Source organism: Delphinus delphis, chromosome 9 (assembly GCF_949987515.2).
Source record: "Delphinus delphis chromosome 9, mDelDel1.2, whole genome shotgun sequence".
Taxonomy (NCBI): Eukaryota; Metazoa; Chordata; class Mammalia; order Artiodactyla; family Delphinidae; genus Delphinus; species Delphinus delphis.
Genome location: NC_082691.1, coordinates 38578603 through 38595978, shown reverse-complemented (window position 1 = coordinate 38595978; position 17376 = coordinate 38578603). Strand labels below are relative to the sequence as shown.

The 17376-nt window shown below is 40.4% G+C and overlaps 1 protein-coding gene across 5 annotated transcripts in view; it reads right to left on the bottom strand.

Annotated features, from left to right (window-relative positions):
• Positions 1-9790, bottom strand: part of CRPPA (CDP-L-ribitol pyrophosphorylase A) — a 362199-nt gene extending 352409 nt beyond the window's left edge. For all 5 annotated transcript variants that reach the window (XM_060020425.1, XM_060020424.1, XM_060020426.1 and 2 more), the window contains exon 1: positions 9137-9790. In XM_060020425.1, coding sequence (XP_059876408.1) covers positions 9137-9393 — 257 coding nt within the window. In that variant the 5' untranslated portion in view covers positions 9394-9790. The remainder of the gene's footprint in view (positions 1-9136) is intronic.
• Between the last annotated feature and the right edge of the window lie 7586 nt (positions 9791-17376).

Genomic DNA, 17376 nt, shown 5'->3' with positions numbered 1-17376 from the left:
ATGCAGCACTCATTATGACACAGGACCATAAGTCCCAGAATGCAGGTGACCTCCAGAACCTGAGAGAGTAAATGGATTGCCATCTGGCAAGTAAATGGATTGTCCCAAGAGCCTCCAAAAGGAACACAGCACTGCTAACACCTTTATTTTCGCCTAGTGAAAATGATTTTTTGACTTCTGACATCAAAAAGCTTAAGAATGTATTTATGTTGCTTTAAGCTACTTAGTTCCATGGAAATGTTTACAGGAGTGATTGCAGCTTCTAATTTTAGAGCATAAACTTTACTCTGGTGCAAGATGGAGAACAGATTGGGCAGAGAAAGCACGCAGACAGACCAGGTAGGAAGCTGCTGCTGAAGTCCGAGCGAGACAATGATGGTAGCCTGTCTATCAGATGGTGCTTGTGGATAAGATTTAAGAGATGGTAATCCTCCTGAGTCAGTAAGAAAAAACTGGCAAAATAAATAATGTATCACTTAATATGAAACAGCTAACATCGATTAACTTACTAAGTCTTAAGCATTAGTCATATTCTAACTCATGTAATCCTCACACTCTATACTATCTCATATGGGAAACATCAGAAGGATATGATACCCAAATACATCGTACTTTATCTTCCTATACTGTCATCTGATGCCAAAAAATACTTGAAAAAAATATTTTTACCATTTTTCATCAAAATACAACATTCCATCTTCTAGAATGTAGGCTCCATGATGGCAAGGACAGTATCAGTTTTGCCCATTGCTTTACGCCTAGTAGGTACTCGATAATTATTTGTTTTATCAATAAATGATTTTGGTCTGTCTCATCTACCAGGATCTTACAACATAGCAAAGTTTGAAGGATTATGAAAACAGAAAGCTCTCCTCATCAACCTGAAGAGAGAATGAAAATCAATGAAAATGCCTTCCCTCTGCAATATATTGTTTGCTGACTGTTTTGTTTCAATGAGTTTGACTCTTTACTCTGATTTCTAGATTCTAAGCCTCCAAGGATGACTGGGATTACTTATGTTTTGTCTGACATCTTGGGGGAATATTCATCGTAAGCAAAGCAAAGCAACACCACTCACAGAATACCAGACCAGAAAATATGTAGTTATGTGAAGAGGCAATAAGGATTCTGGAAGATGACTAAGTGTAGGTTGCTCTTTGCTTTGTAAAATCCATCCATCCCCCACTTCTATCATTGCAAATTTAACACTGCTAGAACTTACTCTATTTACATGGTTTAAAACGTATACTGTGCTTAACCAAGTCCTTAGCAAGTGACAGTTCCTCAGTGCCCGCTAGATGTAAGGTTTCCCAAGGTTCTGTCTCCACTGGCACAGCTGTGACCCAGGCAGCCATCTCTCTCCCATTATTTCTGCAATAGCCTCTCAGCTCGTCTCCTCCTTCTCACTTAATCAACGCAATCCACCCTACCACTTCTAGATGACTTCCCTCAAGTGTAAACCTTAGGCCATCCCCTGCTGCCTCTTGAGCAGGACCTGATCTCGGCCTTCTTCTCCCTGCACCACTTGGTCTCTGCCATGCCCCTCTTTCTGTGATCGCCACATTGTCTCACATCCAGGTCTCCGCTTATGCTGCTTCCTCTGCCTCTCAACATTATCCCCCATCCTCATAATTCCTCCACCCCCACCCACTCCTGGCTGAGTCCTATTGTTCTTCAGCTGTCAGTTCAGATGTGGCTTCCTCCAGCAAGCTTTCCTTGACATTCTGGGTGAGGCATCTCTGCTCTCAGCTCCCAGAGCACTCTTATCGCTAGAGAGTCTTATCAAGCATTGTACTGTTTCATTTTTACCTCCCTCACTAGCATGCCAACCCACAAAAAGCAAAGACTATATCCCAGGGCTTGGCATATACTAAGCTTTCAGTAATATTAATAGTAGCAATAGTAACTAAGATGTATTAATTGTTGGCTAAGTGCCATGTACTGTTTGGAGCATGTGTCTGTAATATTTCACTTAATAGTCATATCGGCCCTGAAAGAAATCACTATTATCTCCATTTCACAGATGGCACAGAGGCAGTGACCTGCCCATGATTATACAGCTAGGAAACGAAAGGACCTGGGTATACCCCACTCTGACTTTGGAGCTCACACTATAAACCTCTGTAAAAGCACTAACACTGAGAGGTCATAAAATCCATGAGAAAAAAAAATCACGTCTGGATCATCATGTCCCCAGCAATCCATTTATTTTGAACAATAATGCTGCATTTGTGGTCAAAACATGGTCAAGTTTATTTCTTACAATTTAAGCATAAGTATTCCTTCATTCATGGGTTCATTTAGTCATTCAGAAAACATCCAGTAAGCATCTGTCATTTGCCAGACATTATACTAGTCACTGGTAATCCAATAACAAACACCAGCAGACTATGTATCAAGAAGTATCTGTTGGACTTTCCTGGTGCCGCAGTGGTTAAGAATCCGCCTGCCAATGCAGGGGACACGGGTTCGAGCCCTGGTCCGGGAAGATCCCACATGCCACGGAGCAACTAAGCCCGTGTGCCACAACTACTAAGCCTAAGCTCTAGCGCTTGTGAGCCACAACTACTGAGTCCACGTGCCACAACTACTGAAGCCCGTGCACCTAGAGCTCATGATCCGCAACAAAAGAAGCCACTGCAATGAGAAGGCCACACACGGCAATGAAGAGTGGCCCCTGCTCACCGCAACTAGAGAAAGCCCGCGCAGAACAACGAAGACCCAACGTAGCCAATAAATAAATAAATAAAAATAAATTTAAAAAAAAGAAGAATCTGTTAAATAAATCAGTGAATAGATAAGAGGAAGCTTAAACAATTAGAAATAAAATGTGCTCTTGAGTTTATAGGAAAGTGTAAAAGTAATCAAATCTATTTAGTTTATTAATAGGACATCACACTTTATTAATAGGACATCACACTAAGTTTGCTTTTTTTTAAATAGAGAAGTTTCAAGTACATGTTCAACTATATCAGTGGACAGGATTTTTTTCTAAGGCAAGAGCTTTACCTGTGCCCTAACCTATCACCTTTTACTTTCCACAGTCTATTCTATCAGAAAAAATAAGCTAAAAGCAACTTTTAAAGACATGTTGCTTTTTTGACCAAAACTTACATGAAATTAAATGTTAAAATATAGAATAATGAAGAGGGAGAAAGATAGGACATTGCTTGACAGTAGTCATTCAAACATCTGAGTTAATGAACTCTCAAAGGTCAATCCCAATTTTACTGGAATGCCTTAAAATATCTACAAAATGATTACCTATGTTCCATCAAACAGAAAGCAGTCCAAAAATGTAGATATAGATTAGACAGATATACTCGTGGCCTAAGACTTCTCAAACAATTTTATGAGGCTCTAAATAGAAAAATGATTTAAACAAGTGTTTCTCAAACTGCAGATTTCAGGACCCATTAGAGTATCATCAAATCAATTTTGTAAGTTAAGATTAACAGTGTTGAGTCAATAGAAATTAATACAATAGTAAAATTCTAATGTATAGCAAATAGTAAGGACAGATTGTTTTCATGAAATTCTCTTTCAAATATGTTGGATGTAGTTAAGTATGTGTCACTGAGTCATGAGCAAAATCTAATTCTCATAACAGGTCACAATAAATAAGTTCGGAAAGCTGTCTTACACAACTCTTAAGAGATAATGGGCTTGTTATGCTATTTTGTTCAGTAACCAAGCATACATTCAGCACTTGCAAGCCTTTTTAAGTACTGTTTGTGTTTCGAAGGATTTAGTCACATACTTTTCTAGTTATAGAATTAAAAGCCTTTTACGGTATTAAAATTTAATATGTAGAATCATGGCACTAAGAAAGGCCTTAAGTACCTCACACAGTGCCTAGTGAACAAATATGTGCTGAATAAATGAATCTGGTCGACCTCCTTAGCTGAAGGCAAGTCCACACTGAACCCCCTGTAGCTGGATTTTATCAAGTTCTGAGTATTTCCTTCCTAGCACATTCCATAGGCAAATACAAACCTAACCTCAAGCTCCATTACACCTACCGACAATTTGAGGAAAAAATACAGTATCTTAGATGTAATCTTCTCCCAGAATATTTTAAGATTATGTTTAAATATATTTCTATTAATATGTGCATTATATTTAAAAAATAAACATTACTTACAGGTATATTGTGCTCAGTTTAACAAGATCAGTTGAAAGTAGATTTAAACAAATGCTTTTAAAAAACAGATGCAGGGACTTCCCTGGTGGTCCAGCGGTTAAGACTCCACACTCCCAATGCAGGGGGCCCGGGTTCGATCCCTGGTCAGGACGCCGCAACTACAGATCCGGCGCAGCCAAATAAATAAATACTTAAAATAAATAAATAAAAACAGATGGAAAAATCAGGCGCTGTTAACACTCCTTAACTGCTCTCACCCAGGCTGCAGAAGTTTGGCCCCAAGAGACAGTGACAGCTATGGCTCACTTACATGACAGTTGTCATGGAAATTAGGCCTCGGGATTGTACCGTGGCCATAATTTATAGATCCCTCCTTCTCCATAAACACCCTGATATTTTAGAAGGAAAATACCGAATTGGTGTGAAGGGGCTGGCCCCTGACTGCCTTGACAATGTCAAGTCTCTTTAATATGGCCCATGAAGGCTTCCACTGGTCAAGCCCAGACTACCAGTCCTGGTCTTCTCTCTTGCCTCACAGTAGCCACAGGGGTGCCAATGGGAACTGAAATCTCCAATCATCTGACCTGTGCAAAACACAGTCCCACTCTATTTCTTCTACAATACAGGCCTCTTCCTTCCCTTGACTCAGACTTAACCCTTTTATTAATGAAGCATCCAGACAAAATGTTTAAGTCAAATTCATATATCTAAGCAATCACTCAAAAGCATCCTAAATTCATCTCTTTTTCTGAATCCTTAGTATAATTAATCACTAAAAACTGCCAATTCCTATCTTCTAAATATTTCTCCTGTCTTCCCTACTCTATTCCTACTTTCAGCTTAATTCAAGCAATCAATATTGCTCATTTCGATTAACATTTATGCTTTCTATTCTCTTGTTCTAACAGAATTTGTAGTGGTTTTCAGAAACACAGTAGGACAGAACAATTTTAAGTACACAAAAAATATTAAAAGAAAACTTTCAGAAGATCAAATAAGCCAGAAGTTAATCCACTGAAAAACACCATGGAGTCTTTAACAGTTACTAAAAATGGACTTTCATCGATTTTTCCAAATAATAAGAAAGCCACCCAGTCTCAACCACAAAATCCATGGTTTCCAGAACATACAAATTGACAAAATGAATTTTTCATCTGGATTTATCAGACTCGAGGAGCCTAACTCACATTAACCAAACTAAAAAGGCTCCGAAACATGAATTTGAATGCCAACATATTAATATACAACGATACACATTACTATCACAACGTCCACAAAGTTCTTTACCAATGCAACAGCATATTTTCTTCCTATAAAAGATTTCTATGGGAAGCCAATTTATAATAACAGGTTTTGATGAGCATGGAACCTTATCAAGAAACATCTTAAGCAGTGTCCTCAAGAACTCAAGAAGCCTCCAGAGCTATGGAGAGGGCTGTGCCTGACTTTGTTCAAATCTATTGTCAGGGAAATTCCCACCTAGTCCACAGCCACCAGGAGTCTGAATAAGCATGGCCAAAGTGTGGCTCTGTGACTTGCTTTCATTGTAGCTGTCATTTGAGTCTATTTAGCTATTCCAGGTTAACCAGCTCTCCTTAATAACACTTTCTTTCCCTAGAAATTTGAAGCCAGAAATTAGACTGCCAGCAGGAATTTTTACTTCCTATTTCAGACCTGGGAATACATTTTTTTTTTTAACCAGTAAAATTTAGATATCAGTTGATCGACTGCGAGTAGATCTTACAACCGAACTGTCAGAGCTTTAGGCCCCTGCCAATAATACCACTGCCACATGATTTCTTAGAGCAACGCCTCCTTTTGCAAACTCAGGTCATAAATCGTTATGAGAAGGATTAATACCCTTGACCTCAGTTCCTTGTTAACAAAATAAGAAAAATCAAAGTTCTCTTCAAGTTATAATCTGTGGTTCAATTTATATTTTAATTCCCCCTAAAAGGCCAAAATGAAACTTTAAAACTCCTAGAAATGTTTTTAGTCATCTTCTGAAGACCTGTTCTTACTACAACCTACAAATTAGTCACACTTGATCCTTTTAGTATAACGCCTGTAATGCACAGATCTGAACAAAGTGCATATTCTCAATATACTTTGTGAACATATAAACATATATATTCTTCTACACATATAAAAGCTAATTGTAATATATACCCACACACAACTAGTTCAGATGGACTTTGAGCCTCCATTGGTCCAGCGAAAGCCTTTAGCCAACATGTTTAAGATTTGAGGGTTCAGAGATTCTTTTAAATCTCATTTCATCTGATAATTAGTTTAAGAACTTTCAAGGGCACACAAGTAAACTGGGGCTAAACTAGAAAAACGTGTGTTTTTCCAATTTCAACTAAAGCAGAAGAACAATATGAAGTCCCACACAATTCACAAGACAAACCTCTCAATGTCTCCTCCAACTTCTCAGTTATGCAAAGACAGGTGCTTTAATGCATAGCACGTTTGAAAAGTAAAGTACTTCCTTGAGTCTACCTGAAGCGCTAAGCATCTCATTCGAAAATGAGAATGTGCCTCTTCATTTCTCTATGGCCATGGAGCACTTCACTCTGCCATTGGCTGTGCTGGTTCTGAGCCTGAGGCTAAGCCTCCAGTGTTCTGACAGGGATCTGGGAGCCTGTTTTTTTTTTTGAAGGTTTCAACTAGTTGCCTTTACAGCTGTAGACAGTTGTTCTCTGTCTACCCTACCTTAATTAGTACTTTTAACTCCTGAGCCTTTCCAAGGTTCTATGACTGCAATCAACTTGCTTCCATCACAGCTCTTCTACCTCAAGGCTCACGTTTCTGCTTCCTTGAGCCTGTTAAAACTGACTGGTTACCACTCCCCTACCTCCTTTCTGCTAGAGCTTTATTGTTCTCTTATCTGCCCCACCTCCTTTTGCTTTCATGTTTCCTTTGTATGGCTATACATTTTTACTTGCTTTGCGTAGGTAAGTCAATGAGTAGAAATAAATGTTCACATGGCATTAACTGAAAACCAAACTAGTCATGTTTTTTTCATTTCCCTATCCCATTTTGGGGCCAAACTTCAGGGGTAACCTCCTTCTAAATCCTCATTAGTTCTTTACATTGACTCTCAGTTCCAAAAGACAGGAACTTCCATAATTTATCTTTCGGGATGAAATGACCTAGGCCTTTTAGCACCACACTCTAGGAAAACTATCAGCAGTCTACGGAGCTCATCTTTTACCAATAGAAGGGCTTACATTTGGCAAATGGCTAAGAAGCACCCGTATATACATCCCTGTGATACAAGGTTTCCGAGGATTTCCTGAGACATCCTCCAAAATAACCATATTCCATAAATTCTTCAGGCATTGTAATAGTTTACAAAGAATGATCCCGGAAGTATTTCGAAATGGAGGTTTTGATTAGTTACTACTGCTATTAGGATTTTATTACAGCTGTGATCAAATTAAGTAAAAACAGAAGTGTTCCATCTTATTTTACATCAACAAGGCCTTTCCAGAACATTCTTGTACTTTAAAATTGATATTTTTTAATATCCACCTATCTCCTGCTGCCTCAGAAGAGGCAAAACTGCAAATACATAAGTTTTGTGGCGTTTTTTTCCATACGAAGGAAAACTCAACGTAGAAACGTCTGCACTCCCTTACATCTAAATGCTTAATAAAGATCCTGCTGGCCAAGCTCTATTGTGTCCCCTAATATTACCTGCATAAATGAGCTACGTTGTCACAATATCTGTGACACTGGAATATTGGAGTAGCATGAATCAACTACTCAGAGAAATGGAAAACTACAGAAGCGAAAGAAGCACCTGGAACTCTTTCAATGTTTGTATGAGTTTCACATGTAACCACCAGCCACGAATCAAAGGTGATTATGGGTCTTTACACTTCCACTTACTTTCTGAATAGTGTCATTTGGAAAAATTACCATATGCAAAGCAACTGGGGCCTTTGGCTTCTGGGGTGTGTGAAAGCGTGGGAGGTAGGGGTCTGTTTTCTGGATAACATGCTACTGTCCTTTGACTAGAACCTCATTAGCTTCATCTTCATTAAAGCCTCCTAAAGCAAATGGTTCATGTCAATCCACGTGAAAACATATTCCCACAGCTCCACATTGGCTTCTATAAGTTTCAACACCATAACACCACCTATGTGGACCTTTGTACTCCCCCCGCTTCCCATCCCTCCAGCCATTACACACGGCTAAAAGCAAGCTAAAATAACATACCCTTCCTTTTCACCTCCTTCGATCCTCACTACTACTCCCCTGGTCCTCCTTATCCCATTCCTTTTCCATTTCCCCAGCTAGTCCGTTTTCGAAGATACAGCATGTAGTTAGCGCCCTTAAATCCGTTTCCACCATGTAAAGGTTTGGATTAAATCCTGCTTCTCAGTCCACCTTCAGTACCTAGTAATTAGCACAGTATGTCTCATATCAGATACTCAGTTAATATTTGTTAACAGTTGATAAAAAGAATGACCAAAGGCCCATAAAACTATCTTGGCAAGTAAAATCTAGTTTGCAACTAGATTTTAATCTAATTTGCAACTCATCACCCACGCATGCGCGGAGATAGCCGCTGAGAGTGAAGAATGAGCGTGAGAGAGAATAGGGACAGGGAGACTCCTAAACCAGCTTCACATTAGTCCCCACAGGCCCCGGGGTTAGGACTAAACGTCCCCCGCGCTAACCCAGTCAGTCTTGAGGGCAGCTCCACAGGCCGGCGGCTGGAGCAGTAAAGGGCTCCGTGGGGCAGCCCCAGGCTCCGCGCCTGTCTGTTAAAGGGCCAGAGCTCCCCTTCCGTGAAGGGCTAGCGGGAATGGAGCCCGAACTGGAATGACCGAGCGGGTGGAGTCCGGCCCCGCGGTCCGCCGAGAGCGGGTGTCAGCGCGAGCACAGCTACTGGAGCAGGTGCCGCGCGCGGGCTGCCCTGGGCTTGAGGGCGGGGAGCAGGGGGCCGGGGACCGCAAAGCGCGCTTGGCGCCGCATTACCTCTCCAGGGCCTGCAGGGTGTAGCTGATGAGCGGCCTCTCCAGGATGGGGCAGAACTGCTTCGGGGTGGGGACGCCCATCCTCTCCCCGCTCCCCCCCGCCGGCAAAACGGCCGCCACGGCCGGCGCGCTGCACCCAGCTTCGGCCCCGGCCCCGCTCAGCAAGGAGGCCGAGGCCGCCAAGTCGGCGCCGCGCAAGCCGCGCAGGCGACGCCCGGCCTCCGTGGGCCCAGAGGCGCCAGGCGGCCATGACTCCATGGCGGCGAGCGGCGGGGCGGGCCCTCCTCGCCCCGGGCCACTGCGCCTGAGCTCTGCTCCTGCCCTAGGCTGGGGTCGCAGCGGGGAGGGCGGGCAAGGGCAAAGCGCGCACAGACAGCGCCCACCCGAGCCGCGCGGGCCAGGCCGTTGTACGGCCCCAGGGGACGATCCAGCTGCCGGTCTTCCTCCCGGCGCGTCTTCGGCCTCTGTCCCGAGCCCAGCGCCCCGGAAGGGCTGGTTTTCCCGACTCTCGGCTTCTCCTCTGGCAGGCCCAGCAGTCGCCGCAGGTGGAAGTGTCAGCCCTCCCTATATACCTAAGGGTCTCCTTAAACCTTAACAGCTGTGCGCAGGCAGTAGGGGTCAGGACTCCCTCCCATCCCTCTCCCCTTGAAGAGATTTGAAGAGATTTGGATGCGAGCCACGAGATGAGACAGAAAAATGTGCACCTTAGTTATCTGGCTTTCATTCGCTCATGAGGCATCCTGGTTCCATCTCTGGTAAAGATAGGTGGATGGGCAAATGTTATTATGACATATCAGTAAGCCAAACTGCAGCCGTTCCCAAATTTCTGCAAATTGGAAACACCTGGGGAGCTCAAAAAATGCTGACGCCTATGTCCCACCCTCAGAGATTGGGTTTAATTGGCCTGGTGTGTGGTCTGAGAGTTTAAAGATATCCCCAGGTGATTCTAATGAGCAGGCACTTTTTTTTGGAACCATGGAGCCAAAGCGATAATACTAATAATTGCTGAATAGTCGGCGCACATTATCTCATTTGATCTCCAGGAGAACCCAGCTATTACTGTTCCTCTTTTACAGAGGCGGAAATAAGGTTAAAATGTTTAAGTAACTTGTGTAAGATTGCACACCTAATGGCCTTTGCACAGAAGTACAGCCAAAGTTGAAAAATTCCAGGCCTGAAGCGTATCATGCCCTTGTTTACTACTGTCTTTGCTGTAAGTGCTTCCCATGAAAATGTACTAAAGTATTTGGAGTGTCAGAGCAGATTGTATTAGGCCCCTGGAATGTAAACTCCTTGAGAGCAGGGTCCTTACTTTTTTGGTTTGGGTTGTGTCCCCAGGTCCTGGACTATAAGGGAAGTTTAATAAATATTCATTGAATAAGCTACTGATTGAATGAATGAATGACAATCGAAGTATATATAATTAAATATTTGCTAATTTATCAATCTTCACCCAGCAGTAGTAAATATAAGATTCATAACATAGGAGTCTTTAAGCACTGAAAATATTATCAGATTATAATATTCCAATTTAGTATTTTTAGCCATTTTCCCAGTTCAGAATGAAGCATAAAAAATTAAGATTTAAATTTTCTACTTTTATTGTCTTTTGATTTGATCTTATTATTAAAATCACTATCAGTTTTATTTTTGTTCCTTTTATATTATAATCAACGTTTAGCTCCATTCTACTTGAAATTTGTCAGATCACTGACTCAGTTGAAAAGTAGGCATCGTAATACATTTCACTTGGTAGCACCACCACCCGTATCTAACCTATAGTATGCATTCTATTAATACATGTTGACTAATTGGTGGATAAATGAATAAATGAGTCTACCTACAGAGGCAGAAAAGCAATCAAATAATTGTTTCTATTAATATTGATCTTTAAACCTCGCTTGTGGAGCTAAAGTTATTCTTCATTTCCTTATTCTTGAGCAAAAATAGCATAGTAATAAAGGTCTTGTTATATTAATTTCTATATAATCATTAACATAATTAAACTTTGAAAATTTAGCCAGAATCTTATTATATTGATTTAGTTCTGTTCTTAGAACAAATATATTAACTTTGTTCACTATGAACCCGTAGATCTTACATAGCGTATGATTAAACATGTTTAATATATAGACTTGTATTGAAAAAAAGGACAGACTTTATTTATATATCATAATATGAGAAGCAAAGTATTTGGATATCATAATATGAGAAGCAAAGGTTTTTTCTGAGCCTTTTTATATGGACGTAAGTAATTCCTTATTATGCATACTTTGGGTAAAGTATGTAGTTTCCATGTTACTTTTTTTTTTTAATTTATGGCTACGTTGGGTCTTCAGTTGCTGTGTGCAGGCTTTCTTTTTATTTGCAGCGAGCGGGGGCTACTCTTCGTTGTGGTGTGCAAGCCTCTCATTAAGGTGGCTTCTCTTGTTGCGGAGCACGGCCTCTAGGTGCTCGGACTTCAGTAGTTGCGGCAGATGGGCTCAGTAGTTGTGGTGCACGAGCTTAGTTGCAACGCGGCATGTGGGATCTTCCCAGACCAGGACTCGAACCCATGTCCCCTGTATTGGCAGGCGGATTCTTAACCACTGCGCCACCAGGGAAGTCTTTACTTTTTAATGCATATAGAAATACCCATTAAATGGAAGTGGCTCTTGTCTTTCTATCTGAAAGGCCTAAAATTCCTGTGTTTGGTTTGTTTCTACATGTCAGTGTACCGTGGAAGATGTATCTTGGGGATTTTATTATTATTATCATTATTAGAGAATTTTAGATCAAATTGGGTTCATTTTTCAAGGGTTAATTCAAGTATAATTAGCACTGTCAATCACTCTCCTCCTCCCCAACCACACTTACTGTTTTAATAGCATCTCTGGAGGTTAGTTGGGGTGTTGCTCTCAAATGCTAATGAACAGCTTAATGGTTTACCCTTTAACTCTTCAATTCAGAGCCAAACAAAATAAATTATGGTTCCACAGGGGCCAGCCCCAGCATTTCTGTCAGCCTATGAATTCTAATTCCTGTTTTGCTCTTGTGTATCTTTTGTAAGTGAGACAGTCTATTAACCTCTGACCTTTAACTCATTTTTATACATAAGAAAGGTAATGCTCCGAATTGAGGTTTTTCTGTGGATAATTCAAACTAAACACCACATGGCAACGAGAATATTATCTTTTTTTCTCTCAGTATTTCTTATAAAGTTAATTATCAACCATCTCAACTGTCCACCTTGTTTTTCCTGTATAGCTAAAAAGGGAAATAGTGGTGAATAGCCTTAGGACTGAATGATAAATTTGACTTCATTAATGCTACCAAAGTTTAACTTTTCATAAGAATCATTTGGGGACCATTGTTAAGATACATAGTAGTTCTTATATAGTTATATAATATAATCATTTACATAATATATATTAATCTTAGAAGATATATTATTGGCACCTTTGTTTCAGGAAGGAAGACCCCTTCCAGGGCCCAAGAGTGGGCTTTTGTCTAACACCTGGAAATGAATTGTCCGAGGAGACAGACATGCTGCCAAAGCAAAAGACTTTATTGGAAAGGGGCAGCCGGGTGGAGAGCAGCAGAGTAAGGGAACCCAAGAGAACTGCTCTGCCACTCTGCCAAGTGGCTCTCAGTCTCAGATTTTATGGTAATGGGGTTAGTTTCCAGGTTGTCTCTGGCCAATCATCTTGCTTAGCCCATAGTCTGACTCAGGGTCCTTCCTGGTGGTGCACGCATCTCTCAGCCAAGGTGGATTCCAGTGCGAAGAATTCTGGGAGGTTGGTCATCTCCTCCCTCTTTTGGCCCCTCCCGAATTCTCCTGGTTAGTTTTCAGTGGCACACCATGTTCCTATTGGGACCTCCTGTTGTGACACAACTCAGGCAGGTGGTCATCATCGTTCCTGGCCAAGGTGGATGGTTTCAATCAATGGTCCCCTAACACCTTCTGACAGAAAGTTTGCCTCAGTAGATCTGGAGTAGGCCCAGAAATCTGCATTTTTTAATAGGCTTCCTTAGGTGATCCTAATGTAAGTTTGGACCAGACTTAAACACTGAATTACAAAAGAATGACACCCCAATTCACTTTATATCCAATGCATTTAATTTCAAGACCTAACGCAAAATGCATGTAATATATTAAACATGCCATATAAAAATTGCATAAGAAATCCATTAAAATGTCTGTTTTATTTCCTTGTTAATTTATAAAGAAGAAAACAGGAGGGGAAAATGTTTAAATGCCAGGAATTAAAAAAAAAAGATGATAGAGACCTGGAGAACCGAATTATCCCCGAGATCTTTCTACAGACCTGTCATTAAAAAACACATCACCTCTGACAGCCACCAAAGGCCATGTCCTTGTCCACAGCTTAAGCAGAATTGAAATTGTTGCCTGGAACTCTGTCCTGAGCATGGAACTCAAGGGTGCGATTCAACTGAGGGATGACACATACCTCCAGAAACTAAAAGAGGGGAATGCCCTCTGTGCGTAAGAAATGTGGGAGAGGTGATATCTTTGATGGGTTTGTTTAGGAAACAAATGACTAGTCTAGAATTGGTGGTAGCCAGTTTTCATAATCTGTGGAAGAGAAGAGCATACAGAATCATCAGTGAAGAGCAACAGCTAGAAAAGGAAGATTTGCCATTTCTGCCAGGAAAGATCTTGCCAGCAGTTATTCCTATATATTTATATATTTTAAACAAGATTTAAAGAAAAGAAAAGAAAAAAAAAAACACCTAGACTTTAAGAAGAAAATGCTCCCTGAGAATTCAAAGTCATATCTGTTTACTAAGGAATAAGAAAAGAAGAATGTGGACATTTGAATGTGGCATTATTACCACAACCACCACCCCCTTCCCTGCCAAGCATGGAGTAAATATAGGATATGAGCTGTGCAATAGAGTCTGAATGTGGGACATCATTGCCTTATAATGCCTCACCTAAGAGGGTACCAAGTCTTGATCTTAAGCAGATCAAAAGGGACTCTGGTGGGGTAGGGTACAGAGAGGCAAAGAAGTGACATGGATGAAGCAGAGAGAGAAGACTGAGACAATGATGATACAGTCTCTTCAGTGATATCCAAAGGATATGAAGATATAAACAACTTTTAATTTTTGTTTAAAAAAAAAAGTGCTTCACTGCTTTTTAGCATGGGACACTTACTTCAGTAGCCAAAAAAACAAAAAAAAAGAAAGAAAGAAGAAGAAGAAAACACAGAGTAGTTTGGGCAGATGCTGTAATATCTAGTTAGGAGAACAATAAGCTAAACTGGTTTGGACAGGAAGCACTTAGTAGTGACGGAAAGACCATGTTTCATGGAGAAGTAAATTGTGGTAGATTGCAGAGAGGAAGAAATAAGGTCACTGTGCTGTTTATGCTGTATGTGAATAGAAATAAGTTAACTAGAAATTAATTCCATTTGTGACCACGGCTACCACTAACTAGCATAAGACATAAGTGAAAGAATGAATGAATTAAGCATGTTCAATGTGCCAATGAATATAAACCTAAATGCATGAAGACCAATTTACACTTAGTCTTCAGAAAAATTAGAATGCTGAAAACTATTCCCAAAAGAAAAAATTGTTTTGATTTAAAGTTGCACAGACTATCCTCTTTCTTCCTCTTCTCCTATCATTATTCCTTAAAAGAACTCAAGACCTTGACAAAAGATTAAAAAGAAAAAAAACTTTCCCTTTTGTCAAATCTTTCCTTAGTAGTTATTTTTTTCTCTTAACTTCTTAAAAAATCTGATTATTAACTACTATAGTACGATAGCAAAAATATGCACAAAATTAACCAACACTGGTCCTGGGCAAAATTTCAAATTTCATTATGTTTCTCTTTGGCTCTCCTGGCTTCTCGCCTTCTGGTCCTTTTTCCTTTCTCCCTGCTATCTCCTGAGTTGGGCATCTCACTCTCAGCTCTGCTTACCACAAGTTCATCTGTGGCTTTCACCGATGGGCTTAACCCTTTCAGCCTTGACCAGGACAGGTAGCTCCATCCTGTGAGAGGGCTGCACCTTGAATTTGTCTCATTGCCTAGAAGAACTGCTTTACCATTCATGGGGTGTACTCACCTCCTGGCAACCTTCCTCCTGAACTCTGCTCCCATTGACCCAGGTCTTACGATTGTCTCCTGCTTGGAATTCCACATGTCTTTGGCGTAAAGTAGAACAGGATCCCAGTTTGACTGGCTAGACTTGTATCACCAGAGGGCTGTTCTCTGATTAATTGGCTGGATAACTTCTCTGAAAGGATTAATCACAAAAAACCATGTCACCACTTAACTGGTTTTAAATGTCAGTCCTGTGAATTATGATACCTGGGTCTCACTAGGATGTTCTATAACCTGGCCTTGAATTACTTCCCATGCCCACTGGCTGCTCCTGCTAGGTCTGGGTTTGGTCAAGTTATATGACTAAGGCCTTCCTGCCCCTATTAAACCTGGCTCTCAAAGTGATGAAAATACAACTGTCTCATTTATCCTGGGAAATAACAACTAATAACAGTTGTTTCAGGCATTTCCATTTAAGTAAATATCAGAATCATGATTTAAAGGCACGATATTCTAACCTTAAAAATTCCTAAGGCCAGAGATAATAGCAAGAAGTCACCGTACACGAGGCCAGCGCGAGTCTAACCTTAAAAACAATCCACTTACTATTCTTTATTTTTGAATGGATGGTCAAAGATAAGTGTGCTATGTAATTGCTAAACCACAATAAGCTCTAAAGAACAAGAACTGTATCGTTTTACAGTTTTTCTCGGTTGTCTATTGTGTATAACAAATCATTCCAAAATTTAGTGTCTTAAAATAATACCATTTTATTGCTCACAATTCTATAGATCAGGAATTTGGGCAGTACTGAATGAAGACCGCTCATCTCTCTTTCGTTTGAGGTTGACCAGGGTAGTTCAACTGGACCTGGAAATGAATCCAAGATGGACTCATTCATACATCTAGGGTCTTGGTGCTTGGCTATTGGCTGAGGTATCTCAGTTAACTTCCACATGATCTTTCTCCAACAAGATAGCCTGGCCTTCTTTATATAGTGAATGGGTTCCAAAAGAGCAAAAGTAGATTCTACCAGGCCTCTTAAGTTCTATGCCCAGAATTGGCACAGCAATACTTCTGTCTCACTATATTGGCCAAAAGAAGTCACAAGTCCAGCCCAAAGTCCAGCTCAAGAGGAGGGAAAATGGCTCCACACCTTTTTATGCGAGAAGTGGCGTGTACTTATGGGGCATGGAGGAATTATTAATGGCCCATCTTTGCAGAGTCTTCTGCAGCCACCAATCACCCACTTGTGGAGATTTGCATGTCTTTGGATCAGAACATCTACTCAAACAATACAGATTTCATAGATTCCTGGCCAGGTCAGGGCAAAGGATTCAAAGGGTCATTCCCTTGCTTTCCTGCCAAAAGAGGAAGAGACTGAAGAAATACAGCGTGATTTGTACAGCCCTCTTTGCTCTTTCAGATCATTTGTTTCTACAAGTTATTCACTAGAAGTTATCAATAACTATCCAGACCCTCTTTTTTGCCATCATAAAAGCTAAAACTAGGGCTGAAATATTAGCAAAGTGAATATATACCTAAGAAATTATTTCTGTTACTGAAGCCCCTACTGTTGTAGATACCCCAAGTGATAGGCCAAGAACTGATTTCCAAAAGGTGACAATCCTTTAGTGTCACTTGTAATCATACTGTTTGGACTAGCACTTTATTAGAGAGCAAAATGTTGGTGATGAGGGGTCTTCATTATCTGAATATTCTTTCAATTTTTTAATTGTAATCATAAGCATTAAATTTATTTAACTTTAATCAGAGTTAAAACTATTTCACATGATAGTCTTAATTTAAAATTCAGTAAAACTAAAAAAAAAAAAATTCAGTAAAACTAAAAATATGAGAAAATACAGTATTTGCAATAATGGAGAGGACCAGCACAACTCCTTTGAAAGTCTATGAACAATTTGGAAGGTGTCTTCTATTACCCCCAAACTGAAAATTGGAAGCTCCAAGTATTAATATTTGTTATGGCCATTTATTCTATTAAAGAGCCATGTCTACAAAATGATTTGGGCTCTTTCCTCTACCTACGGCTATAGACTTGGTCAACTGGGAATTTCTGAACATTAAACCTACCACTATCTTGGAAATGGAGCCAAAGGGCCCAATATCAACTAGAGATGCACACACTTGTTTCAACCAAATGACTACCTAGGTGTCAGTTTTTA